This window comes from Podarcis bocagei (genome assembly GCF_964188305.1).
Source record: "Podarcis bocagei genome assembly, chromosome: 9".
Taxonomy (NCBI): Eukaryota; Metazoa; Chordata; class Lepidosauria; order Squamata; family Lacertidae; genus Podarcis; species Podarcis bocagei.
Window position 1 is genome coordinate 67,529,879 of NC_138134.1, and position 27,990 is coordinate 67,557,868.

The 27,990-nt window shown below is 45.8% G+C and overlaps 1 protein-coding gene across 1 annotated transcript in view; it reads left to right on the plus strand.

Moving 5' to 3' along the window:
• Positions 1-8,281: 8,281 nt before the first annotated feature.
• Positions 8,282-27,990, plus strand: part of RASGEF1B (RasGEF domain family member 1B) — a 256,907-nt gene continuing 237,198 nt past the window's right edge. The window contains exon 1 of the mRNA XM_081207141.1: positions 8,282-8,483. Within this exon, the coding sequence (XP_081063267.1) occupies positions 8,415-8,483 (69 nt within the window). The 5' untranslated portion in view covers positions 8,282-8,414. The remainder of the gene's footprint in view (positions 8,484-27,990) is intronic.

The window sequence follows — 27,990 nt, forward strand, 5'->3', positions numbered from 1 at the left end:
TACCTCGGGTTACAGATGCTTCAGGTTACAGGCGCTTCAGGTTACAGACTCCGCTAACCCAGAAATAGTACCTTGGGTTAAGAACTTTGCTTCAGGGTGAGAACAGAAATCGCGTGGCAGCAGCGGGAGGCCCCATTAGCTAAAGTGGTACCTCAGGTTAAGAACAGTTTCAGGTTTAGAACAGACCTCCAGAACGAATTAAGTTCTTAAGTACCACTTGAAGATACTGGGAACTGTAGCTCTGGGAAGTGGTAAACTACAGTTCCCAGGATTCTTTGGGGAAAGCCACATGGGTTAAATGAGCATCAGATTTGCTTAAATTGTGGTTGTGACCTGAAATTGGTCCCTCAGGTGGCCTGGGGCGAACAAGACCACACCTCTCCTATGACATCAGGCACAGGGAGGTTAACGCTAAGAATGTTCGAAGAGGAATTCAAGCCAAGGACACAAAGGAAGATTCAGGAATATCCTTCTTTTGTCAGTTCTGCTTGCTTTCAGCGCTTTCTGGACTGTGTGGCTTTTTCTGCACAGTGACAGAGAACGGCTCCACATTTAAAAATGGCTGAATTCAAGCTGGGAAGGAAGAATTAGAATACAGTAGGACCTCAGTTCCCAAACGCCTCTGTTGTTGTACGTTTCGGTTCTCAAACGCCAAAACCCCGGAAGTGCTCCCATTTCCGAATGCTTTTTGGAACCTGAACGTGTGACGCAGCTTCTGCTGAGGGCAAGAAGCTCTTGCAACCAATGCGAAGCCGCGCCTTGGTTTTCAGATGTTTCGGAAGCTGAACAAGCTTCTGGAATGGATTTTGTTTGAGAACCGAGGTACCACTGTAAAACAATGGTGCTATTCTGCCCATTGAGCCATCAAGCTGCTGTACCGTATTTTTTCGTGTATACGACGGTGCTTTTTGCAAAAAATTTTTTGGGAAGAATTGGGTGTCGTCTCATAAACGGATAGTGGATGCAGAGGGGGGACGTCTGATTAATGGCAGCAGCAAGCAGGAGATTGGCAGCGGCAGTGGCGTAGCGTGGGTTGTCAGCGCCCGGGGCAAGGCAAGTAATTTGTGCCCCCTAACCCGTGGATTTGCGCCCCCTAACCCTAATCCCCAGATGTTGCAGCCGGCCCCCCTGCACCCCCCACGCTACACCACTGGGCAGTGGCGATTGGGTGGGTGATTGGTCGCTGCGGCAAGGCCTGCTGACGATTGGCTGTGGCTGCGGCAATTGGGCAGGCGACTGGCGGCTGTGGCGAGGCAGGCAGGCGATTGGCAGCTGCAGCAAGTGGGCGGCTGTGCTGTTGGTGGCAGCGAGTGGGCAGACAATTGGCGCCTGCGGCGAGGTGTGCAATCGGCAGTGGCTGTGGCAAGCGATTGGCAGTGGTGGGCAGGCAGGTGAGTGATTGGCTGAAGTGACCCCCCCCAGCCCACCCCCAAACCTAAACAGCTTAATTTCTTAATTCTGGGTTTTAAAAAACAGGGGTCGTCTTATACATGGGGGCGTCTTCTACACGGAAAAATAATGTATTTTGCACTAACTGCAGCTTCTGGTCAGGGGTGGCCCCATGAGGATTCCATCAACCTTTCCCCCCAAAAAATCTCAAACAGAGGGCGTGTTATACATGGAAAAATATGGTATATATCTTCCAGCTCAAGCAGGAATAAGCAGGGGTGGCAACCCTTAGTGCCTGTCTATGGCATAATACTATTCTTTACTTCAGACGCTATCTGAAGGAGTGTCTCCACCTCTACTGTTCTGCTTGGACACTGAGGTCCAGTGCCGAGGGCCTTCTAGCGGTTCCCTCACTGCAAGAAGCCAAGTTACAGGGAACCAGGCAGAGGGCCTTCTCGGTAGTGGCACCCGCCCTGCGGAACGCCCTCCCACCAGATGCCAAAGAGAACAACTACCATACTTTTAGAAGACATCTGACGGCAGCCCTGTTTAGGGAAGCTTTTAATGTTTGATGTATTACAGTATTTTAATATTTTGTTGGAAGCCGCCCAGAGTGGTTGGGGAAACCCAGCCAGATGGGCGGGGTATTATTATAAATAATAATACAGTAACGGATGGGATGAGTAGTTGAAATGTTATTCTTTGACTCCTGTATTTCTAGGCCAAGATTCCTGGCTGGTCTGAATCCCTCCTTTTGCCCTCAACGGCATAAGGGCCAGGTGGGTCTGGCAGCCACAGAGTTTACGTCCTGCTGTGCCACTGGCACGGTTTGTAGGTCAGAGCAAAACCGTGCCACCGTCTGCGTCTTTCCTCTTACTACCTGCTGGGGTGGTGAAGGGGAAAGCAAGGTGTTGCCTGGCAGGGGGTGAAGCAGCCGACTTCTGCTGTGCCTGTCAAGAATAAGGCACTCGTTTAGTTGCTTGTGGCGCATGCATCTGTTAGCTGACCATCATTTAAAGCAGACCTTCAGAATTACAGTAGCTGCATAATCATGCTATCTTCTCTTATGGCAGATAGTTCACATAGCTGTTCTTTGTTGAGAAGCCCAGAGGCAATGCTGCAGGATTTTGTTTCCACTGTATTAGAGAGAGAGAGAGAGAGAGAGAGAGAGAGAGAGAGAGAGAGAGAGAGAGAGAATACCCCAAAGATGTGGTTACTTTGCAATATGTGTTTATTCAAGGAAGGGTCTGGAATATCCTTAAGGGGAAAAGTCTTTTTGCAGTTTATATTTCCCACCTCCATAATATTTTTAGATTGTTTTTGGTATTGGTGTGGAATAATAATGATAATAATAATAATAATAATAATAATAATACCAGCATAAGTTTGACCAAACTGCAGGAGGCTGTGGGAGACAGGAGTGCCTGGCGTGCTCTGGTCCATGGGGTCACGAAGAGTCGGACACGACTAAATGACTAAACAATAACAACAACAGCAACAATTTATTAATTGTACCCTGCCCACCTGGCTGGGTTTCTCCAGCCACTCTGGGCAGCTTCCAACAAAGATTAAAAATACATTAAAATGTCACACATTAAAAACTTCCCTGAACAGGGCTGCCATCAGATGTCTTCTAAATGTCAGGTAGTTGTTTATCTCATTGACATCTGATGGGAGGGCGTTCCACAGGGCGGGCGCCACTACCGAGAAGGCCCTCTGCCTGGTTCCCTGTAGCTTTGCTTCTTGCAGGGAGGGAACCGCCAGAAGGCCCTCAGAGCTGGACCTCAGTGTCCAGGCAGAACAATGGGGGTGGAGACCTTCCTTCAGGTATACTGGGCCGATGCCGTTTAGGGCTTTAAAGGTCAACACCAACACCAATGGAAGAAAAAACATTAAAGATTTATTTGTTGCATTTATATTGCGTGGACAGGCGGAGTCCCCAGATCCCGCGCGGTCCCCCCCGTCATGTGAAATAACGACTCATGACAACGTGCTATGGGATTAAATTGGCCACAACTTTATTAAATTTCAAATGTGGGTAGACCTTGGCTCAGGCATTGGGTGTTCTCCCTCCCCAGTCCCCAGCCGGGGACCTAGGGAGCATCAGGGTTATCCAGTGTGTGTGTGTGGGGGGATGGGCCGGCTCTGGGGAACATATGTTCAAGCAGAGATAGCCGCCCCCGTTACGCCGCCGCCGCAGGGGAGAGCAATGACGACCTTTCGGCGTACGGCCAAAGCCTCCCTTCAGAAACCCCTTTAACGGGGAACCCTGATATCGCCGCCACAAAGAGGAAGATGGACTAAAGGATTCCGCTCAAGGCCTGATACCGCCAAAGTTGTGACGTTTTGCTACGGGAAAGGCGAAACCTGCCAATGCAGGGAAATTCCTTTCCGGCCCTTTAACAGCGACCTTAACGTAGCAGCGCCCGCATACCTGTGAAGAAAAGTTAACGTGCAAAACCTGTGAAGAAAAGTTAACCTGCAAATAAGACATTAACTGAGGGTGGGTAGGGTGGGAGAAGCTCTGGAGCCAAGTGAGGATTCCCAGGTAAGATCCTCCCTCTATTGTGTGGGCAGGTAATCCCTCCCCTACCTGGCCTGGTCTCCTTGGCAATGCTTCCCCCAGGTGGGATTGGACAACTGACTGAGGTAGGCGGAGACCTCCAGGTATCCCACCTGAGGGAAGGCAAACCAAGCCTATGCTGTTGGAGCCGCTCCAGATCTAGGGGCTGCACGTGTCCACGCAAAGGGCGCCCCCCGTTTTAAGCGTGGAGCGGTCATTCTTCCTTCAAGGAGCTGAAGGTGACACACGTGTTTCTTTCTCTGCTTCCCTATTATCCTCACAACGGCCCTGTGGGGTAGGTCAGGTGAAACATGGTGGTTGGTCCAAGATCACCCACTGAACTTCATGGCTGAGTAGAGATTTGAAGCTGTTCAGTCCTTGGTCCAATTCAAATCCTCAAACCATTAGAGTAGCATTTATTCCACAAACGGGAAGTTATGTCATATTCCCTTCGGTACCTTCAAAGGCACCCACCTAATTTGAGATTCTGGTGATATGCGGATTTGTTCAAATTAACCTGCTGAAAGGCAGGTGATTAATCAAGTATTTTTTTAATTAACTGAGACTCATAAAAGAAAGCCATTAGTCCAAAGAGGATTTTTCCTTGTGTTATGGACCAAAAATTTCAACTCGTAGAATGCCAGTGGCCCTCTCTGTAGCATTCATTAATGTTAGGTTTCTTCAGCAAATTATAATATCTTCAAGGAGCTGTAATATTTTCAGTATCTTTCTCTTTCTTAATAAAACTCCCCTTCTAGGGAAGTTATTGTAGGGCTCATATCTTTTTTTTAAAAATGCCCATGTTTTCTGTCCTGCCCTTTGCTTTTGGATGGAGAGATGAGTGGCTGGAATCCTCTGGGTAATTCTTTACCACAGCCTTATAAAATTCATGTTAAATTTCTCTTTCTCCCACCCCCCATCATTCATTGTCAGTTGTGCCGCTATCAGCCCAATACTGCCTCTTATGCTGCCTACATCCCTTTCCCTGAGTAGTTAATTTAGAAGCTATCAATGTGTCAGAATAGTTCAAATTATTCCTTTCAACACACATTACCTACCGCAGAGGGGTGGTGAGAGGTTTAATTAGTTAATACCCGCAAAGTGCTTTGAAGCTGCAAAGTACTATCTAAATCAGCATTATAACGCTGGAGGAAATTAGAGAAGAGATGTTATTTTCTTTTTTAACTTCGGAGGCTTATTAACATCACCGGTATTTGTAGAGGTAAAGGACGATTTCCCCACTCAGAGGCAAGAGATCAGGGCTCCAGGTTTGCTTTCTCTTCATTTGCACATCTGGGTGTATGGATGGGGCCAGCTCTATCATTAGGCAAGGTGAGGCAGCCTCCTCATGTGGCCAGTGCTGCAAGGCAGACTGGGCTTTCATAGAATCATAGACAGGCATAGGCAAACTGGGCCCTCCAGATGTTTTGGGACTACAACTCCCATCATCCCTAGCTAACAGTGGTCAGGGATGATGGGAACTGTAGTCCCAAAGCATCTGGAGAGCTGAGTTTGCCTATGCCTGACCATAGAGTTGGAAGGGAGCCCAAGGGTCATCTAGTCCAACCCCCTTTCTTCCTGAACTCCTCTTGCCTGCTCCAATCTTCCTGAGCTGGTGCTCCAGCAGCAGTGATTCGTGCTTGTTTTGAGCCTGAGATGTCTGCCTTTGTAGAATAACAGACTCACAGAAGGCCCAAGGCCCATCTAGTCTAACTCCTGGCAAAGCCACTTCCACCCTGCAGAGGAGGTGGGATCGCAGGCGTCACAGCCCCTGCGCGATTGGGGGAATCCCCGGGCATGTCTTCCCCTGGCCAGCCAATCGGCTGGCTCTGGGGGCACGGCCTGCCCTATTTGATGGAGGCGCAGCGGGGATCTCCCTCTTTTCCCGCATACCAGCTGTTCCTGTTTTCCACCCTGAAAACGCTGGCAGCAGTAAGATAAATTCAACAGTGTAAATAAGTTTTGATGGATGTAGTAATGGAATACTGAATGGTATAGTTTCTGTAAAATATGTAGGGATTTATGCTATGCAAAATGAACCAGGGAAAAAAAAGAAGGGAAGTCATTGATATCTTAAAGATGTAAAAATGAGTACTTTAAATTGTAAAACAGAAGATATATATTATTATGGCTCAGCTGCCAATCCCGTCATCTTCTGTATTTGGAATAGGGAAGGCCACACTTCATCCTTCACACACAGCAGAAAAAAAGTCTTGGGCTGGCCTTGTCTACCAGGAGTAGGGAACCTAGAATACTAGAATTGCAGAGTTGGAAGGAACATCAAGGGTCATCTAGTCCAGCCCTCTGCAATGCCCTCTAGACTGCAGTCGACATCATCCCTGCCCACTGGCCATGCTGGTTGGGGCTGGTGGGAAATGCAGGCCACAAGTTTCCCACTTCTTCTGTGTCGTGGGTGTCATGTGTGTAGTACAGAAGCCAAGGCGGAGCAAGGGGAAGGGATCAACAGGCAACAGGGCAGTTTATGCCAGACTTCTGAATGCTTCTGGATTGCTAGAATTCTTGCGAAGCAAAAAGGCAAGATTCTCCTCCCTCTCGGAAGCCACTATGACTGACTGCAATATGTGGCTCTGGCTGTTTTTGCTTTCCTTTGGTCTCTGTTGTTGCTGGTATAAACACTTAAACGTCAAGTCACAGGTTCAACTCCCTTTGGAGAGGAAAAAGTGGTGGTTTGACCTGTGCTGATTGCATTGCTGTACTTATTTTATGAGGAATAAATAATAAATAACCACAGCGTTTGTGTCTGGAACACACTGCTGTTTGCTTTAAAAAAAATTAACCTTGACTTTATCCAAGAGTGGTCCCCGGTTGCTGCAAATCCTATATCTCTTCTGACAACCCAGCCACTTCCTATCTGAAATCACATGTCAGGTCCTGCTCCAAGCGTAGAGCATATCGTTGCCAGACTTAGATCAACCGTCGAAAGGTCTGCCGTAACTGGCTCGCCATCTCTGTAACTTGAAACAAAATAAAAAAAATCCTTCCAGTAGCACCTTAGAGACCAACGAAGTTTGTTATTGGTATGAGCTCATACCAATAACAAACTTAGTTGGTCTCTAAGGTGCTACTAAGGGACGCGGGTGGCGCTGTGGGTTAAACCACAGAGCCTAGGACTTGCTGATCAGAAGGTTGGCAGTTCGAATCCCCATGATGGGGTAAGCTCCCGTTGCTCAGTCCCTGCTCCTGCCAACCTAGCAGTTCGAAAGCAGGTCAAAGTGCAAGTAGATAAATAGGTACCACTCCGGTGGGAAGGTAAAGGGCGTTTCCGTGCGCTGCTCTGGTTTTCCAGAAGCAGCTTAGTCATGCTGGCCACATGACCCGGAAGCTGTACGCCGGCTCCCTCGGCCAGTAAAGTGAGATGAGCGCCGCGACCCCAGAGTTGGTCATGACTGGACCTAATGGTCACCTTTACCTTAAGGTGCTACTGGAAGGAATGTTTTTATCTTGTTTCGACTACAGCAGACCAACACGGCTACCTACCTGTATCTGTAAGTTGAGTTCTTTTACATGGTTTAGCATTGGCGCTGGGGAACAGTAGGGCTCTTAACAGCTGTGCGGCAGGCAGAAATTCAACCGATTAAGCCCTTTCTAATATGGAAACAATGTTATGGGGAAAAGTTCTACTGACTTTCTATTTCTTGTGCTGGGCCCCGGAGTTTTTCTTTTTCTTTTTTGAGGAAAGGGGAACCTTCACCCCACTTGCAAAACAGAACGCAAATTCGCACGTAACACAAATCTTTTCTTTTTGAGTGTGTGTGCAATTGCGGCAGAGGTGCCCAATCTACATACATTGCTCTGGGACCAGAAACGATCTGGCTTGCACACCCCTAGTCAGCCTGGAAATTGATGCGCAAAGATCCTACTTAAGATCTGAAACAGTTTCCTTTGCTAGCCTTTTCGGCTCTTGTTGCGAACAGACAGTTTGGCGCAGCTCCGATCCTGCGCTCCCCCTTTCCTCTCAAACCACCCAGTGATGCAGAAGGCGATGCCTTTTTCCTTCCCCCTCCCAGCCGTTTCATGCGCTGCAACCGTTGTCCCTCTTGCCTCCCCCTTGCGGGGCCCTTCCCCCTTTTCACTGTAGTAATAGTGACATTTGCTGGGAAAGGCTGGAAGCAAGCATCGCACAGCTCTGGTCCCCTCTTTTGCCGTGGATCTGTCCAATTCCCGCCTTACCTCTCGCAAATTCAGGCCGCTTCAGACCTGGGCGAGTCAGGAGGGGATCCTCCGCACCATCGCACCATCTCCTTGGCACAATGGTGGGGCAGGAAGAGCTTGGATAAACAAGACCCTCTCTCTCTTGGAAGGAATGGCCAGGGCTTGGCTCTAAGGAAGCACCTCTCTTTCTCTGCCGCTGCCGCTGCCGCTGCTACGCCTTCAAAGGATATTCTACCTGGCACAGTGTCAACAAGATCTCTGGGCGAAAACCCTTCCTCTCTGCTTGTATATGGCAAAGTTTCTCGCGGTGCTTCTGGGCTGCACATTGCCGGGCAAGGGACACTCCCCCATGTTCGAGGTAAGCGCCAGGAGGTTTTGCAGGGTGCAGGTGCAAGCTAAAAAGATCTGATGATATCCTTGTTGCATTTGTGCTTGCTTGCTTCTTTAAAATGCCTCAATGGTCCTTTGGCCAGATCAGGGCTCCTCGCTCATCACAGCCACCCCCACCCCCTCCAAGTGCTAGCCAGCCTGCTTTCTGGGTGGGGTAAAAAGAAGGGTGGGGGTGGTTGTGGAGGAGATGGACCCACCTGTGGTTCTCCAACGCAAGAGCAGAACTGACTTCTACTTGACACATCAGTGCGTTAGCTGTCAGTTGACTGGAGTTTAATTGCACCCTCTTGACATCCGCAGCACATGCTGGGGATATCTGTAGCTTTTCCCCAAGCAGGGATATTTCCTGACTGCTTCTCTGGAGGATTGAAATCATCTTGCTGCGATGGGGGGGGGGCAGGCGGGCAGGCGGGTGGAGAAAGGAGCTAGGGCACTTGTTAGTCTAGGAAGAGGTTCTTGGTGTAAAGTCTGCATCCTCTGTTGATTCCCCAAAGGAAATTGCACTTGAACTAGAAAGTGACTTCCAGTAAACTGTCAAATGCAAGTGTGTGTGTGTGTGTGTGTGTGTAGAGGGGAACACAAGGTCCAGAATGTGAATGAAGAAGGTGTATTTCAACTGTGGCAGAGCTGGAAAACGACAGAGGGGGAAAAAGGTTGCAGACTCGTGTGTGCTTTCTAAGTATCAGCGATGCAAGGTGATTCTCGCAAATAAGAAGCTGAGATGACTTTGGCCAACTTTGGCTCAGCTCCTGTGCATTGTATTTAGGAGTTTGAAAGCTGGTTTTTGCATCTTTTGGCGAGGTTATGTCTTGCTTAGACAGCACGACTTCTAAAGTTGGAATGTGTAGATTGATACGCGTACGCAGGAGCACAGGAAGCTGTGTTGTCCTGGTCTATCTTGCTCGGTACTGTCTAAACCAGCCTTTCTCAACCTGTGGGTCCCCAGATGCTGTTGAACTACAACTCCCATCGCCCCTAGCTAGCAAGGCCAGCACTCAGGGATGATGGGAGTTGTAGTCCAACAACATCTGGGGACCCACTGATTGGTGGTGTCTCTCCAGGATTTTAGTCAAAGCTCTCTCCAAGCCTTACCCTGGAGATGCCAGGGAGATGCCAGAACTGATGCTTTGCCACTGAGTTATGGCGCTCCCTCCCAATAATGCTGGGTATGGGCAAGGAATCCCTGCGTTTCATAGAATTGTAGACTTAGAAGGGACCACAATGATCATCTAGTCCAACCCCTTGCAATGCAGGAATCTTTGGCCCAACACGGGGCTCAAACCCATGACCCTGAGATCAAGAGTCTCATCCCTGAGCTATCGCTGCTCCACCTGGTATGGCCTTGGCTCTGTCACTGTCTCTCAGGTTAACCTACCTCACTGGGTTGTGGTGAGGATCAAAATAGGCCACTCCCACTTACGTCTCCCTGCGGAAAGGAGATACACAGATATACAGTAAATCCACCCATAGTATGGAGTTTTGGCCCCATGTTTGGGATCATGCCACCTCCAGCCAGTCCAGCACAGGCAACTTGCAGCCAACAATGACAGGAAGGCAGTGAGCAATAAGCACGATTTATGGCAAAAGTAAAGATTAAGCCCAGTGTATTTTGTGCTGTCCTCAGCTCTTTGTCAGCAGAAATTTGAATACAAAGTGGAGGCAGGGAGGAATATTATAGCAGCCCAGTGCTAAGGACGTTTTCTTGGAAGACACACTGGGCTGAGTTCCTGGGACAGAAGCCTTAAGCCACTGATTTTCTAGCTCTCTGCACCGGGGAACCTGGGAATCCACTGCAAGGGATTCTGGGTGATGTTTAAGGATGTGCTCTCAGCTCATGCAGGCTTCACTGATGGCTCACCTGGGCTGCTCTAAAACACACCTGTGGTGCAGTTAGGCCTTGGTAGGCTCTTGAGTTAATGGCTTTACAGGAAGCACCCATCTTTTGTTGGCCCTGTGTTTTTGTACAGTAAGACCCCAGAACCCAAAATATAAGCCCAGAAAGGACCCAATTAACAAGCACTGCCATGTTTATTTTCCTTTCGGAGGAAGGGGTTCTGAAGAGTTGTGGGGCCTTTGTGTTGTTGTTGTTGTTTAGTCGTTTAGTCGTGTCCGACTCTTCGTGACCCCATGGACCAGAGCATGCCAGGCAGTCCTGTCTTTCACTGCCTCCTGCAGTTTGGTCAGACTCATGCTGGTAGCTTCGAGAACACTATCCAACCATCTTGTCCTCTGTCGTCCCCTTCTCCTTGTGCCCTCCATCTTTCCCAACATCAGGGTCTTTTCCAGGCAGTCTTCTCTTCTCATGAGGTGGCCAAAGTCTTGGAGCCTCAGCTTCAGGATCTGTCCTTCCAGTGAGCACTCAGGGCTGATTTCCTTAAGAATGGAGAGGTTTGATTTTCTTGCAGTCCATGGGACTCTCAGGCGTCTCCTCCAGCACCATAATTCAAAAGCATCAATTCTTCGGCGATCAGCCTTCTTTATGGTCCAGCTCTCACTTCCATACATCACTACTGGGAAAACCATAGCTTTAACTATACGGACCTTTGCTGGCAAGGTGATGTCTCTGCCTTTGTAATATTTGCTTATTGAAAAATATGCAAGGAGGGGGGCATAAGAAGAAGCAAATTTATTATTATTTTTTTATAAATTTTTTATTGGTTTTACAACATTTTTTAAACAATACAAACAAATAAAAAGACATACAAACATGTATAATTTCATAACCTTTTTTCATGACCCTCATTTCTCGGACTCCCCCATACCTCCCCTTTCTGCATCCCCATTTCCAAAATTATTTCAGCAGCTTCTAAGTGGTTTTGTCAAATATATGTCCTCTTAACCTTTCCTTCAACTTAATCTTATGTCGCTGTAACTCCCTTTTCTTTCTCAACACCTCGACATTTTAGCATTCCTCAATTTTATAATAGTTTTTAAGATAGATTTTAAATTTCTTCCAATCCTCTTCCGCCGTCTCTTTCCCCTGATCACGGATTCTGCCGGTCATCTCAGCCAGTGTCATATAGTCCATCACTTTCATCTGCCATTCTTCCAGGGTGGGTAGATCTTGTGTCTTCCAATACTTTGCGATGAGTATTCTTGCTGCTGTCGTAGCATACAGGAAAAAAGTTCTATCTTTCTTTAACACCAATTGGCCGACAATGCCCAAGAGGAAGGCCTCTGGTTTCTTAGAGAAAGTATATTTAAGTACCTTTTTCATTTCATTATATATCATTTCCCAAAAAGCCTTAATCTTCGGGCACGTCCACCAAAGGTGGTAGAAAGTACCTTCAGTTTCTTTACATTTCCAACATTTATTGTCAGGCAAATGGTAAATCTTTGCTAGCTTGACTGGGGTCGTGTACCACCTATAGATCATTTTCATAATATTTTCCTTTAAGGCATTACATGCCGTAAATTTTATCCCGGTGTTCCACAACCATTCCCAGTCAGCAAACATAATGTTATGACCAATGTCCTGTGCCCACTTAATCATAGCTGATTTGACCGTTTCATCCTGTGTATTCCATTTCAGCAGCAAATTATACATTCTTGACAAATTCTTAGTATTGGGTTCTAACAGTTCAGTTTCTAATTTTGATTTCTCCACCTGGAAAAGAAGAAGCAAATTTACTCCTCTCAGCAGACAGCACAGAGCATATATCAGATGCTCAGATGGCAATTTGCACAGTCCCTCAAAGACTCCTATTTAGGTCCCCCCCCCCTTCTACCATGGAGGAAGCAATTTGTACTTTAAAAGACAGAAAGAAAAATATACGTCTAGACTTCAGACTGATGGGATGATTAGGTCTGTGGCTGGGAGAAATCTACTTGGGGAACTAGTTTTTAAAAACCCAATAAAAACTTTTTTAAAAAAATTGCAACAGGTGAAGGCTGGGTTTTTGCAGCTGGCAAGGATATAATTGCCTCCTTTGCAAATCACTTTTATGAGAAGTTTCAGATGCTCAGCTGTGGGAGAAAGCTGGGCGTGTGTACCATTATCCAGTTAAAGATGCAAGGGACTTGATGGGAGCATGAAGCAGCTGTGGTGAAGGAATTATACTAGCTCCCGATTAGTTTCTGAGCACAATTCAAAGTGATGGGCTTTTGCTTATAAAGCCCCTTGGTCCAGAAGACCTTTGGGGATGACTTCTCCCATCAGAACCCTTCTCTTCCCCACCACAATGTGATCATCGAATGACGCGCTGCTTTGAACTCAATAGTCTGCGATGGTCAGATCAATGTCTGCAAGGAGCAGGGCCTTATCTGTGGTGGCCTCACAAGCCATGGCAGGAGCTACTGAAGAACACTTCAAGCACTGCAAGCTTTTGCTTCTTCATTCGACACATGTGTAGGAGGACATTTTTTAATTATTGTCATTTCACTTCAAGATATATTCCGTGCAACATTTTGGCATCCCGTGCCATGCACACTTCAGATCCACGAGAGCAATTTGCTGCCGCCGAAAATTCCCATCAAAAGGCACAGGCACAGCCAACCAGCTCTTGGGGTCGTCTAAAATTAGCTGGCTCCTCTGGCAGCGCCTACATCTGACAGCACAAAAGGCTTCAGCATCATCAAGTTGAGTGTCGGGAAGCATTTGGTACTCGGGGAAGAACAGAGGGTGAATTAGCAAGCGCTTCTAATTCCATTTGATACTTTCTTCGTCTGGAATTGCTTTTGTGTGTTGGATGAAAGATGCTTCAAATGTATCTTTGGATTCACCAGACCATGTAGAGTCCCCCCCCCCCCCAGTGCTGCAAATTTATTTTTTAAAAAATTTTTTTATTGGTTTCCCCATGTATACATCCTCTAACAATTTTCCATATTTCCCCTCCTCCCCTGGACTTCCCTCATATTCCCATTTTGTTTTATTTCCACATTACTTACCCTGCGTGTTGTCGTGTTGTTTCCCAAAATTTCCCCAATACATATAATCTTACTTTTTGTTATATACAATTGTGTTTGTTTATTCAAACCCTGCCAGTGAGTCCAATTCATTATGTTGTTTCTTCATATATGTTGCAAATGGTTCCCGTTCTCTTTTAAAGTCTTTGTTATCCTTTTCATGTATTTTATCTGTTAATTTTGCCAGTTCTGCATGTTCCATAAGTTTCCCTTGCCATTGTTCTTTCGTTGGTATTTCTTCTGTCTTCCAAGCTTGTGCTAATATAATTCTTGCCGCTGTTGTTGTTGCATACATAAATAATTTCCAATTTTCTTTTTTTAAATCTTGATCTAAAATTCCTAGGAGGAATGCTTCTGGCTTCTTAACAAAAGTCTTTTAAAACATTTTTTCCCCAATTCATTATATATCATTTCCCATTTCCCAATTTCTAACCCTTTTGCATTCCCACCACATATGATAAAATGTACCATCGTTTTCTTTACATTTCCAGCAGGTTTTAGATCCAGTGCTGCAAATTTTGAGATATGTACGGTCTTGTGTCTCTGACGTCAGAGAGGAAGACTGAGCTGGTGTATGTGTGTGTCCATTTTCAAGCACAATCCAAAGTGCTGGCTTAAAAAGCTTAGGACCCAGGAATCCTGAATCGCATATCCCTCCCTCCCCATGCATGAAACTGTCAGGCCATTAATTGCCACCTCAGATACCTCACTTCACCCAACATGTAAAGTAAAGTGGGTGGTAGAAATTCAAGGCACATTTAAAGCACCTCCCAAGAATCTTGAGAACTGTAGTTTGAGGATGTTGAGAATTATAGCCCTGTGAAAAGTGAACTATAGCTCCCAGGATTTTTTTTGGGGGGAGGGATCATCTGTGCTTTAAATTTATGGTGTCTGTATAGCCATCGTGAATAGAGATGGGGCATTTTCAGGCAATCAGCCTTCTTTATGGCCCAGTGAGAGCTGGACCATAAAGAAGGCTGATCGCCGAAGAATTGGTGCTTTTGAATTCTGGTGCTGGAGGAGACTCTTGAGAGTCAAATGGACTGCAAGAAGATCAAACCTATCCATTCTGAAGGAAATCAGCCCTGAGTGCTCACTGGAAGGACAAATCCTGAAGCTGAGGCTCCAATACTTTGGCCACCTCATGAGAAGAGAAGACTCCCTGGAAAAGACCCTGATGTTGGGAAAGATGGAGGGCACAAGGAGAAGGGGACGACAGAGGATGAGATGGTTGGACAGTGTTCTCAAAGCTACCAGCATGAGTTTGATCAAACTGCGGGAGGCAGTGGAAGACAGGAGTGCCTGGCGTGCTCTGGTCCATGGGGTCACGAAGAGTTGGACACGACTAAACGACTAAACAACCCTTTCATGGATGTCTGTCCCCAGAAAAGTTTGCCTGACATCGTCTGTTTTCACTTTTAAGAGAGAAAAAAGATGGTGGTTTTCTTTTCATTTGCCTACCAGTGATGGCCAAACTTGGCCCTCTAGCTGTTTTGGGACTACAGCTCCCATCATCCCTAGCTAACAGGACCAGTGGTTAGGGATGATGGGAATTGTAGTCCCAAAACAGCTGGAGGGCCAAGTTTGGCCATCACTGCCCTAGGCCATTTGATGTGTGTTCATTTATGCAGGACTTGTTAAGTGGCTGCCAAATTTGCCTGTTACATCTTATTGTGTTTTTATTTCTTATCCTCTTTTGTAAGATGCTCTCTGAGTGGTGGCTGAAGAACTGCCAATAAATGTTTTCATAAATAAGGTGACCATTAGGTCCAGTCGTGACCGACTCTGGGGTTGCAGCGCTCATCTCGCTTTATTGGCCGAGGGAGCCGGCGTACAGCTTCCGGGTCATGTGGCCAGCAATGACTAAGCCGCTTCTGGAGAACCAGAGTAGCGCACGGAAACACTGTTTACCTTCCCGCCGGATCGGTATCTATTTATCTACTTGCACTTTGATGTGCTTTCGAACTGCTAGGTTGGCAGGAGCAGGGACTGAGCAACAGGAGCTCACCCCGTTGCGGGGATTCGAACTGCCGACCTTCTGATAGGCAAGTCCTAGGCTCTGTGGTTTAACCCACAACGCCACCCGCGTACCAATGTTTTAATAAATATATGCAAATAAATAAACTAACCAGGGATGATGCTTCCAGTTTTGGAGAAAGGGGAAACTTTTGGCATGATGTCACCTAGGAGCTCAACCGAAAACTAAAGCTTGAGTAACGGGTGTTTCATAGGATATTAGAATCATATAATTATAGTTGGAGTCAGAGGTTGATTTAGGACTGTGTGACCAGTTCTCCTGCACTGGGCGCCAAGCCTAATGGGAGCCACAGGGCTACACAACTATGACATAGTGAACTGAGCAGAACCAAAGGTGAGAGGCAGGGCGGCGTGCTGAATTTTGGCCTGGCACAGGGTGTTGCTGAAATTTGAAAGACCAAAGACAGCCCTGTTGGAGTCCAGGAACCTCTGGAGAGTCACAGGATTCCCCATGGCTGCTGGAGATGGAGAAAGTCCTTCAGTGGTCACCAGTATACTGGCAGATTCCCCTAATCTCCTATTGGGAAACCCAATAGGCACACAGAGGGGCTTATGGGAGCTTAGGAATGGGAGATATATTCTGTTTTTCAGGGAACTGGAACCCCATCTTCATCTGTTGAATTTATGCCTTGAACGCAGCCCTCAAAGAAACAGGAATCCCACTGAGAAGCAGAAAAGCCGAAGCTCCTGCAGAATAATGGACTCTTTGATGAATCACTTTGGGTTTCTAGGTGTCCTATATATAGAGCTTTCAGCAGTGAATTAAGAGAAGGGACTATTGCTGCATTCATGTAATGGTTTAATTTATTGACAGCCACTCAGATTCCTTCCCCGAACCTCAAGCCGAAGGCCTCTGAGGGAAATGGACTAATTAAAACTATGCATAGCTTTACGCACCGCCCAGTTTGCCGTGAATAAAGTTCAATCTCAATAGCAGGGGCTTTAATAAAGGATTCATTAATCTCACTGTAAATATAGGCAGCCAGTGGAAATAGCTGAGCAGCAATAATCCCACTTGCAGGGGAAATCCATTGCAAAACTATCGTGGATTTCCAGGAGGGAGACGAAGGGCTGGGGAAAGCTTCATGGCATACAAAATAGTCCCTTGGATTGGATGTAGGGGGAGGGGTTGTAGCTCAGCCGCAGAGGACATGCTTTGAGTGTAGAAGGGGCCAGCAAGAAGTTTCTCCAGGAGAGCCTGACTTTGATACAACTGCGAGTGTGTGCCTGTGTGCTGCTGGTATAAATGGGGAAGCAGCGTGAGGGCTGGGGGGGGGGGCATTTAACTATTTGCCTCCCTGCTGTTTTCCCCAATCTAAATGGCCCCACTCAAGCTGCTACTTTGATCCGCAGGAGAGAAAATATAGGTCCCAGTGTATCACACCTGTATTTTCTCACCACGGAACCAAAAAGCCGGGATGTGGGGTGAATTTAAATTGGGAAAGTAGAAACAGAGGAAACAGGTTTGTACAATGATCCCTTGGGTTACAGATGCTTCAGGTTACAGACTCCGCTAACCCAGAAATAGTACCTCGGGTTAAGAACTTTGCTTCAGGATGAGAACAGAAATTGCACGGCGGCAGTGGGAGGCTCCATTAGCTACAATGGTACCTCAGGTTAAGAACAGTTTCAGGTTAAGAATGGACCTCCAGAACGAATTAAGTTCTTAACCCAAGGTACCACTGTATGTCCCTAGCTCACAATACCTGGAGGATTAAATTTGCAACAACCTCACCTCCACATTTAGGGAAATAAAAATGAGGAATTAAACACGGGTCTCTTGGTGTAAGATGTAGTTTGGCCCGAACGCCCCAGGTCCGGTTCCTGGCACCTCCAATAAATAAGGCCATGTGCATACTGGACATTTAAAACACATGGCTTCTCCCAAAGAATCCTGTCACTTACCCTGCGCAGTGCTATTAATTCCCAGCACCCGTTGTGAACCACAACTCCCAGGATTATTTAGGGGTGGGAAGGTGGCTTAAAGGTGTGGCGTGCATGCAGCCTAGGATCTCAGTTAGGTTCCCATTCCTGAGCCTCACATCTTTTGCATCACACCCCAGTTCTCCTGCCTCTTCTCCTCTTTTTGTTTTAAAGAAATGCTTTGCTTAAGGCAAATCATCCAAGTTTTCTTTGAGCCAACAGCTGCATTCACCCAAAGATCTGGATATCATCACATCTAGTTTGATACTGGGTGACCTTGGCAATAGTAGGTTTGCGCTGAAAGAGTGGTTCAAGCTGCCCTGCAGAAGCCCCTGACCAATTTCTCATTTGGCCCAGGCTTTTGCATTGAAATCCTGCGCCTTTTTATTTGCAACTTATTCCTGAGCAAGCCTCCCTCGGTTAACCGAGGGAGGCTTGCTCAGGAATAAGTTGCCTTTGAAAGAAGGCTTGGTGGGGAGAGAGAAAAAAGAGTGAAATGATCATTGTTTGCTGGTGTTCTTAAGATGAAGCATTGCACTGTGAACCCCTGTGGAGATGAAACACTTCTTTCCTCTGGGGGGGGGGGGTTAGATGACAATATTAATAACAAGCCCTAAGGCTAGATAGATCAGCCTCGAAAAGATCCCTGAAGTGACAGGCAGGAACAGAGAGAGCTTGCCTCTGTAGCAGAGCATATGGCTTGCATGTCAAAGTGCAGGTTCAGTCTTTTGCATCCTGCATCAAGAAATCCCGGGTACCAAGACGGATGAGTGGGGATTCCCATGGCGATGTAGCTTCTTTTGACTCCAGTATCATACTTAGCTTGTGAAGTCCAGATGTTGTTTATTTGAGAGAGAAAGGTGAAGTTTCTTTCATTATACTTCTACCCCACTTCTTCTCAAAGGGGCTTTGAGCAGATTGCGTACTTCTCCAAACTAGCAAATTTCTCAGAGTCATCTTTGCTTAGCGCCACACTACAGTGGTACCTTGGTTCTCAAACGGCTTGGTACTCAGACAACTTGGAACCCGAACACTGCAAACCCGGAAGTAAGTGTTCCAGTTTGCGAATGTTTTTCGGAAGCCAAACATGCTCCATTTTGAGTGCCACACTTTTGTTTTGAGTGTTACGCTGAGGTCTGTCTGATTTTGCTATTTATTTTGCGTTCTTGTGGTTCTTTTGTTTTTGTGACTGTGTGGAACCCAGTACCGCTACTGATTGATTGATTGTGTGACTGCAGTACATTGTTTATTGCTTTCATTTTATGGATCAATGGTCTCGTTAGATAGGAAAATTCATGTTAAATTGCTGTTTTAAAAAGTCTGGAACGGATTAATCCATTTTGCATTACTTTCTATGGGAAAGCACACCTTGGTTTTGGAACGCTTTGGTTTTGGAATGGACTTCCGGAATGGATTAAGCTTGAGCACCAAGGTACCCCTGTATTCCTTTAGTACAGGGGTGGGGGATGTTGTTGGATTACAAGTCCCATCAGCCTTGGCCATGATGGCTGGGGCTAGTGGGAATCCAGCAACATCGGGAGGGCCAAAGTTCCCCAGCCCCACTCTAGTATCATTAATAAGTGGGATCTGCAACAGAACCTCACCGTTGGAAGTGCTTGTGTGCAGGGAGCAGCCATGCCCTCATAACTTCTTCCAGGGCCTGCTCTGAGTTTGCATCCAGACACAGGATGGGGAATGTGTGACCTTCTATATCCTGTTGAACTCTCATCAGCCCCATCCAGCATGGTCAGTGATGGTCTTCAACTCCTAGGGGCCGAGGGGTCTTTGCCCCCTCCCCAATAAAATATTTGAGAGGGTGCCCCCAAAAGAGTTGCCATTCAAATGACATGCATGTACCATGCCATGTGGTTGATTATGTGGGGTGGGGCTTACCTGCCCCCTCCAAATTTTGTTCGAGTTGGTGCCCCTGTTGGTCTTTGTGGTCCATCAAAAGGTTCCTCATCCCTGATCTAGGCTTTCCTGCTTGGAGAGGGTGTCTCTCCTACATTTGAAAACAGCAGAAGCAATACAGAGATGAGGATGGAACTAATAATAATAATAATAATAATAATAATAATAATAATAATAATAATTATTTATTATTTATACCCCGCCCATCTGGCTGGGCTTCCCCAGCCACTCTGGGCGGCTTCCAAAAAAATATTAAAATACTGTAATACATCAAAAATTAAAAGCTTCCCTAAATAGGGCTGCCTTCAGATGTCTTCTAAAAGTCTGGTAGTTGTTGTTCTCTTTGACATCTGTTGGGAGGGCGTTCCACAGGGAGGGCGCCACTACCGAGAAGGCCCTCTGCCTGGTTCCCTGTAACTTAAACAGCAGGACATCACAAAGATGCCAAAGCTCAGTTTAAGGCTCTAATTCGACGCACACTTTCCAGAGAGTAAGCTGGGACTTACTTCTGAGTAAAGATGCATATGCTGCAAGTCCCTCTCTCACATTTTGACTGGATGAAAGTCTCTAATGCGGGCATCCCCAACCTTCAGCCCTCCAGATGTTTTGGACTACAATTCCCATCATCCCTGACCACTGGTCCTGTTAGCTGGGGATCATGGGAGTTGTAGGCCAAAACATCTGGAGGGCCGCAGGTTGGGGGGTGCCTGCTCTAATGTGCATGCATACTCAAACCACATTCCCTCCACCCCTTGAAAGCTGAAGAAAATGTGTATTTGGGGTGTGTTGTTTCCACATATTAGCATGTGTGGATTCCGCTCCTTGAAAAGGAGAGGGGAAATATGGTTCAGGCCCAGAAAGATAATCTGCTGAATCTAATTTCTGAGTTGCTGGAGAATTCTCTATCTTCATTAACATCCTCTTCTTGACATTTGTGCTGAGCTAGCTTTCAACATCCAGAAGAAAAAACAAACTACAAGCCCACTACTCACCAACTCACTCTGCCCCTCTGCCCGTTAGATTTTTTTATGTCAGTTTTTCACTTGAATCAGCTATAAGGGACTTGCAGAACATAATCTCTTAATCTTAATTGTTTAATCATTTATAGGTTGCTTTTTCGAATAACTGTTTTGACTTACAGCAAGTTCCAAGCACAAACAGCCCTACTAGAATATCGGTAGCAGTCCCCCCCTCGCTCCCTTCTTCAGACTATATTCTTTCATAGGGGTGCCCCAGAGGAAGAATAGATTTGCCTTTTCTTAGGATACGACATTTAACAGGAAGCAATGGACACATGAACCGGTAAATGAAAAATTTCATTTATCTTGCCTTTGCTTTTACGGAAGCACAGGTTGCTGTCCGTGGTACTGCAATTGTTTGATTTGGGATCAGCATTCAGTCCGGTGATGTTTGTAAGTTTCAGGGCAGGCAGAGTGAAAATGACTGCTGAAGTTTGGTTTTACCTTCAGAGGGTGGGTGAGTTTGAGTTGTTACCCATTAGAACAAAATCAAAACAGCTATACGTCTGCTGCCCTGTTTCCTTAACCAAGGGAGTACTTATCAATTTACATCCTTAGTTCAGCTTCTTGGTCTCTTCCTTGCCCTCTCCTGGTTACTTCCTGTGCACTCTAGCATTTTCCAGTGTTTTGGATCTCTTAAAGTGCCCCATCTCTTTTTATTTCTTGCAATTCTTCACCTCCAACTTTTCAAGCTTCTGACCCCACAACCTTTTGGCTTATCCAGTTTTCTATATTGATGTATGTACAGTGGTACCTCGGGTTACATACGCTTCAGGTTACAGACTCCACAAACCCAGAAATAGTGCTTCAGGTTAAGAACTTTGCTTCAGGATGAGAACAGAAATCGTGCTCTGGAGGCGCGGCAGCAGCAGGAAACCCCATTAGCTAAAGTGGTGCTTCAGGTTAAGAACAGTTTCAGGTTAAGTACGGACCTCCGGAACGAATGAAGTACTTAACCTGAGGTACCACTGTACAATATTTTGATTTCTTCTCCATTTTCAGGGAATCAGGAGGAGAGTCTTTGATAAGTTTCTGTTTCCCCTTAATTGCAACCCCCCCACAACACCTATGAAAAAACTTGAGCAAAACCTCTGCACCTAAACTTTTGACCCTCCTGTGACCATCATCCTGTACAAAACATCTCCATGTACTTTTAACCTTCCTGTGAATTTTTGGCCCTCTTGTGCACAATAGCCTTCAAACCAAAACCACAAGTTCTGTTCCTTTGCCACATGAAATATGATATGTGTGTGTGTGTGTGTGTGTGTGTGCAGGGAGACACAGCAAAGATGTATAAAATTACGAAGAAGGTGAAAAAAAAATGAATGAGTTCATCCAGTTAAATCCAATGGCAGTAGATTCAGGAGAAACAAATGGAAGTAGTTTCCCTCTAATACAGATGTAACGTAAGGAGTTCCTGGACACAAAATCTGATACTGGCCACTTGGTTAGATGACTTTAACATTATCTTTAAAAGTAGCAAATGATCTGTCACAGGCTATTGACCATAATAGTACAAAATGGAAACTCTGTAGTCAAAGGTAGTTTATCTCTGAATATCCAGTGCTGGGGAGTTACTGGCTATCTACACTGTGACATTTCTGGGACATTCAGGCAGTATATACACCATACATTTAAACAGCACCACCCCAAATTCTGGGAACTGTAGTTTTTCCCTCTCAGAGCTACAGTTCCCAGAATGCTTGACAAATTGCCATTCCCTGGATTCTTTGGGTCAAGGAGGGGGAAATTGTTTTAAATCTCTCCCCAGACCACTTGAAAACTGCTGAAGGTGGACCACTTAATATATTTTCAGCCTATTGTAGCAATTGTAGTTTGCACTGCTAGATGCTGCATGATTTTCAATTGTATTTTTATTGCTTCTTTTATTTCTCATATACTGTATTCGTTGTATCATGGTATGAATTCCATGGAGGTCAAATTGCAATACAATAAAATGCAGTACATAAGAAATGAAAGAAGCCATAAAAATACAATTAATAATCAATATCAATATTGGATGCAATGGATGTGTTGTCTCCCATCTTCAGCTGCAAATTCACAGAACACCTGATTGAATCTTGCAGACCACTTGTGGTCCATGGACCACAGCTTGGAAACCCCTGCATTAAATGTTTGTGGTGTATGCGCCTTGGTTGGAGGTAAAGGTAAAGGGACCCCTGACAATTAAGTCCAGTTGTGAACGACTCTGGGGTTGCAGTGCTCATCTCGCTTTACAGGCCAAGGGAGCCGGTGTTTGTCCGCTTCCGCAGACAGTTTTTCCGGGTCATGTGGCCAGCATGACTAAGCTGCTTCTAGCGAAACCAAAGCAGCACATGGAAATGCCGTTTACCTTCCCGCCGGAGTGGTACCTATTTATCTACTTGCACTGTGTGCTTTCAAACTGCTAGGTTGGCAGGAGCTGGGACCGAACAACAGGAGCTCACCCTGTTGCGGGGATCCGAAGCGCCGACCTTTTGATCGGCAAGCCCAAGCGGCATAGTGGTTTAACCCACAGCGTCACCCGTATCCCATTGGTTGAAGGTAAAGGAAAGTAATTCTCATGTCCTTAAATGGTGAAGTGGGACTTGTAGATTTTGCCCATGGTCGTACTTACAGAGCCATTCATGCATCTTTTCCCCAATTGCTATTAAAATGATGATCCTGTTCTCAGTATGACACAACTGAGCAGAGTCTAGACACAACTGCAGCAAGTTCTTGCTTATTTGTGTAGGAATTTGTTTGAGGGTGGAGTTCCTTTAGGGGCTGGAAATTTTTTTAATGAGCTCTCTAATTAGGATTTTGATGGAATCCCTTAATTGATGTTTGCTCAGTTTGTGAGCTCTTTGGCTATTTAATTAATGCCTGTTTATTCCAGCAATGTTTGATAAGTACAGGCGCACAAATGTTATGAATAGAACACGGAGTCTCATGAGCTTTGGGCTTCCTAATTTTGCCAAACCCCTCCCCTTGAAATGAAATCTGGTGGAAGCAACGCAGCTCAGAGAGTGTGAGTGGTGAGCCGGGTAGTCATGATCTTGAAGGATGGGCTAAGCAAGTGGCTACCCCTCAGCCACTGACCCTCAAAAGGGGGGTAACACTGGCCTTCTTTAGACATTGCTATTGTGAGAATACTTTGGTGACACCTGTGAAGAATGCTCAGGCCTGTTCTCCGTATAAATGCTACCATCGCTCTTAAATTTAAGAAGCAGAATGAAGCCAGGCAGGTCATAAGCAGAGAGGAGGGACGTTGTAGGGAGATTCTTAAGATTTCTTATGCAAGCCAGCAGAGGATCATGCTGAAAGGGGTTAAAGCCCTTAATGAAGAGCTGAGGAGCATCTTTTCCAGTCCAGACGTTGTGAACAACTTTCCAAGATCCACATGCCAGTTGTGGCTGTGTATAGAGGCAAAACCTGCTCACCCACTCTGAGACCCCACAGCTAATTCTCCCCTGGCCTCCTCGCTGGCCCAAGTAGAACCAATTCAGCCAGCTAGCCCTAGGGATTATCTAATTGATTTTTGAATTTTATTGTTATTCATGTTTTTATACTGTATTTTATGCTGCTTTTATAATTAAGTGTTTTAAAGTGTTTTAAGTTTGTCGTTAGCTGCCCTGAGCCCGGTTTTTGAACCGGGAAGGGCGGGTATAAATAATTTTTTAAAAATTATTATTATTATTATTATTATTATTATTATTATTATTATTATTATTAGGGTGGAACAGTGTGACTCCTACCTCTGTACAGCAGGCTACATTCCAAGGCACATGAAGTCAGAAATTTCTATAAACATATGTGGGTGGCGCTAAAACCACAGAGCCTAGGGCTTGCCAATCAGAAGGTCGGCGGTTCAAATCCCCGCGGCGGGGTGAGCTCCCGTTGCTCGGTCCCTGTTCCTGCCAACCTAGCAGTTTGAAAGCACGTTAAATTCAAGTAGATAAATAGGTACCACTCCAGCAGGAAGGTAAACGGCGTTTCCGTGTGCTGCTCTGGTTTGCCAGAAGCAGCTTAGTCATGCTGGCCACATGACCCGGAAGCTGTTGAGCGCTGCAACCCCAGAGTCGTCTGCAACTGGACTTTTTATCCCTCATAAACACATCTCTTCACCCATCCATCCCAGCTAGGCAATATCATTAAAGGGTTCAGGGCTCCGCAATGTGTTTAGTTCAGGTACGTCCAGCCATTGCAGCTGGACAAGCTTTTGGGTGTCCCGCAATGTATTGAGATGGTCTACATGGTGTTTGCAAGTTCTTCAGCTCACTGTCCACAACCCCCCTCACTTTTGTGCTAACAGCATGCCAGACTCTGAGACAAGACTGGATGTCAAGTTGATTCAGTGACAGCAGGGGGGAAAAGAAAATATCTCCTATAAATCTGCTCCTGATAAATTTTGATAACATAACCTGGAGGTTCTTGGAAAGGAGATAGAGACATAATTGGCGCAACGGCTGCTGGCAGACTTTTTTTTTTGCTTTTCACCCATGGTTGGAAATGAAATACTGCCACAATCTTCGATAAATGAGATGGGAGGGAAGCACATTGCAGGTCAAGGGAAAAGGGCAGGAGGAATTGGTCAGGACATCCATGCAGGAAATAAATTGCATCCAGTCTTTGAAATGCTGCCCGTTATTGAACCTGAATTGTTTTTAAGTCTCTCTTTCCTATCTGACTGGACAAGTTGATAGCTCGGTATATTAAAGGACAAGACCTGACAAAGGACTCAAATGTTAATAAACGGCTCCGCAATCAGCACTAGAAGAGAAATCTTGATAGAACTCAAAAGTTGGTTGCGTTTTGATGGCTCAGTGTGAGGCTGCCATGTATTATTTAAAAATGGAATTAAGGTCGACAAAAAACCCCCGATTCTCTGTGCCAGTTTTAATAAGATGCAACACTGCATTTCAGCCTGCTTTTTTACTCTTACTCTTTTCAAAGTTGGCATCATTAGATAGGTTTTTATAAAATAAATGTTTCTCGAAAGTTTTTAAGGGCTCATCCACATGTCTACTTATCCTGCTGCTCCCCCCACCCCCCGCCAGGAAAAAACCCCCTCTTTACTGCTGAATCGGAGCAAATATCAATCAAGTTTTTCTGTGGATTTTTCTGATTCAGCAGTAAAGAGAAGGTTTTCCCAGGAAAAGGTTTTCCCATGGTGGTGCAAAGGCAAAATCACTTGCATCCATGCCTGGAAAGCACAGGACAAATGGAAAACCTCTTGGGCCATTGCTTTCCAGGTGTTGTTAAGTATAACTGGTTTAATTCATACTGAAAATGGGAATGTCTGTGTATTGCATACCCTCCAACATTCTCTGATGAAAATAGGTTGTTGTTGTTGTTTAGTTGTTCAGTCGTGTCCGACTCTTCGTGACTCCATGGACCAGAGCACACACCAGGCACTCCTGTCTTCCACTGCCTCCCGCAGTTTGATCAAACTCATGCTGGTAGCTTCAAGAACACTGTCCAACTATCTTGTCCTCTGTCGTCCCCTTCTCCTTGTGCCCTCCATCTTTCCCAATATCAGGGTCTTTTCCAGGGAGCCTTCTCTTCTCATGAGGTGGCCATAGTATTGGAGCTTCAGCTTCAGGATCTGTCCTTCCAGTGAGCACTCAGGGCTGATTTCCCTAAGAATGGATAGGTTTGATCTTCTTGCAGTCCATGGGACTCTCAAGAGTCTCCTCCAGCACCAGAATTCAAAAGCATCAATTCTTCGGCGATCAGCCTTCTTTATGGTCCAGCTCTCACTTCCATACATCACTACTGGGAAAACCATAGCTTTAACTAAATGGACCTTTGTTGGCAAGGTGATGTCTCTGCTTTTTAGGATGCTGTCTAGGTTTGTCATTGCTACTCCATGGATGAAAATAGATGTTGTTGTTTAGTCGTTTAGTCATGTCCAACTCTACATCCCATTAAACAACAACATTGCTACTCCATGGATGAAAATAGGTACATCCCACTAAACAACAAGAGTAATAATTTTACTATATATACCTTGCCCATTTGACTGGGTTGCCCCAGCCACTCTGGGTGGCTTCCATCATATATAAAAACATAATAAATTGGGGGTTGGATAACTCAATACTGGATAACTCAATACCTGCCAGCATTTCTCCAATGAAAATAGGGACGTCCTAAGGAAAAGTGGGACATTTCAGAGGATTATCCCATTTTAGCCTTATATTTGCACCCCATCGTGAGCTGCTTGGGTGAAGGGCATTGTCGGAAATGAAGGTATGCTTACAGAAGTTGAGTAAGGGGTTTTAAAATTTTACAGGGTGATTTTATCTCTGTGTTTTGTAACCATAAACGATTCAGATGCCTCAATCTGGCGGGCTTTTCAAACACTAGAATTTGTGCGTCTGAAGGTTTTATTGAAATGAAGTGTCACGCTGCTGGTGGAACAGATTTGGCTGCCCAAGCCATTGTGGCAGGTTGTGTGGTTGCCTCTCTGAGAAGTGCTACACAGATTCCTCTGCAATCTTCGCAGCACTTCTCCCTGGGCACCTGGCATTCAGAAGCTTAGCAAGATGTTTTATTAAAAAAGAGAGAGATGCAGAATTAATAAGCTTCTGGCCACAGGAAACCTGGAGTCAAACAATCCATTCTTCCTGACTCCCCTTGGGAAGCTGGCAGCCTGATCTTAACTGGGGGCACAATTCCATCAAAGTTAAGCACTGTTAAACCTTATTAAGTTCAAGGCGAGGAACTGAAGAACTGTGCAACTATTCCATGAAATAAGTTGCCTTCAAAATGCTTCACTGTGCCCTGTGTTTTTTCAGAACTGCCATAGAAATATTCAGGGCTTCCCCCCCAGCCAAAACTCAGTTCAGGTAGACACTATGGTGAAATGTAAGTGTGGATAATCTCTCAGACCAGTGGTCCATCTACCTGAGAACTATCTACACTGACTTATCTCCTGCATCAGCCTCTACTGCCACGTCAGGTGCTGTAACTCATGAACAGTTTGACTTCACCCCTGAAGGTGTACTTTTCCATGGTCTCCAGAGACAGACAGATGCCACCACCATCAAAAATCCAAACTGACTGCAAGCAGGGCTTCCCCCCCAGCCTGAACTCACTGGAACTGAGTTCTCGCACCTCTCAGGTGGGTGCCATTGCCATTCTAAGAGAATAGGGGAGGTGCTCATGGTGAGTTTTGGCACCTCTTTTTCTGGAAAAGTAGCACCAACTCCAAGTGACTCTCCAGGATTTCAGGCCAACATAGAGATGCCAGGGGGTTTTCTGCATGCAAAGTAGATGGTTTACTACAGAGCTATGGGCTTTCCTCCACTGCCATAAGGAAGCTGGGGCCGTTGTCCCTGCAAACATGCTTAGAATTGCCTACCAAAGTAGGCTCCAGAACTCTCCTGTAGACAAGGACGCCAGGAATTCTATCCTAAGAACTACAGATTCAGCAACTGGAATATCTAAAGCAGGGGTCAGAACCTTTCTCAGCCATGGACCGGTCCACCACCCCTCAGACCTTGGGGGGCGGGGCGGGGCGGACTATATTTTGAAAAATAAATAAATGAACGAATTCCTATGCCCCCCAAATAAGCCAGAGATGCATTTTAAAATAAAAGGACACATTCTACTCATGTAAAAACACCAGGCAGGCCCCACAAATAACCCAGAGATGCATTTTAAATGAAAGGACACATTCTACTCATGTAAAAACAC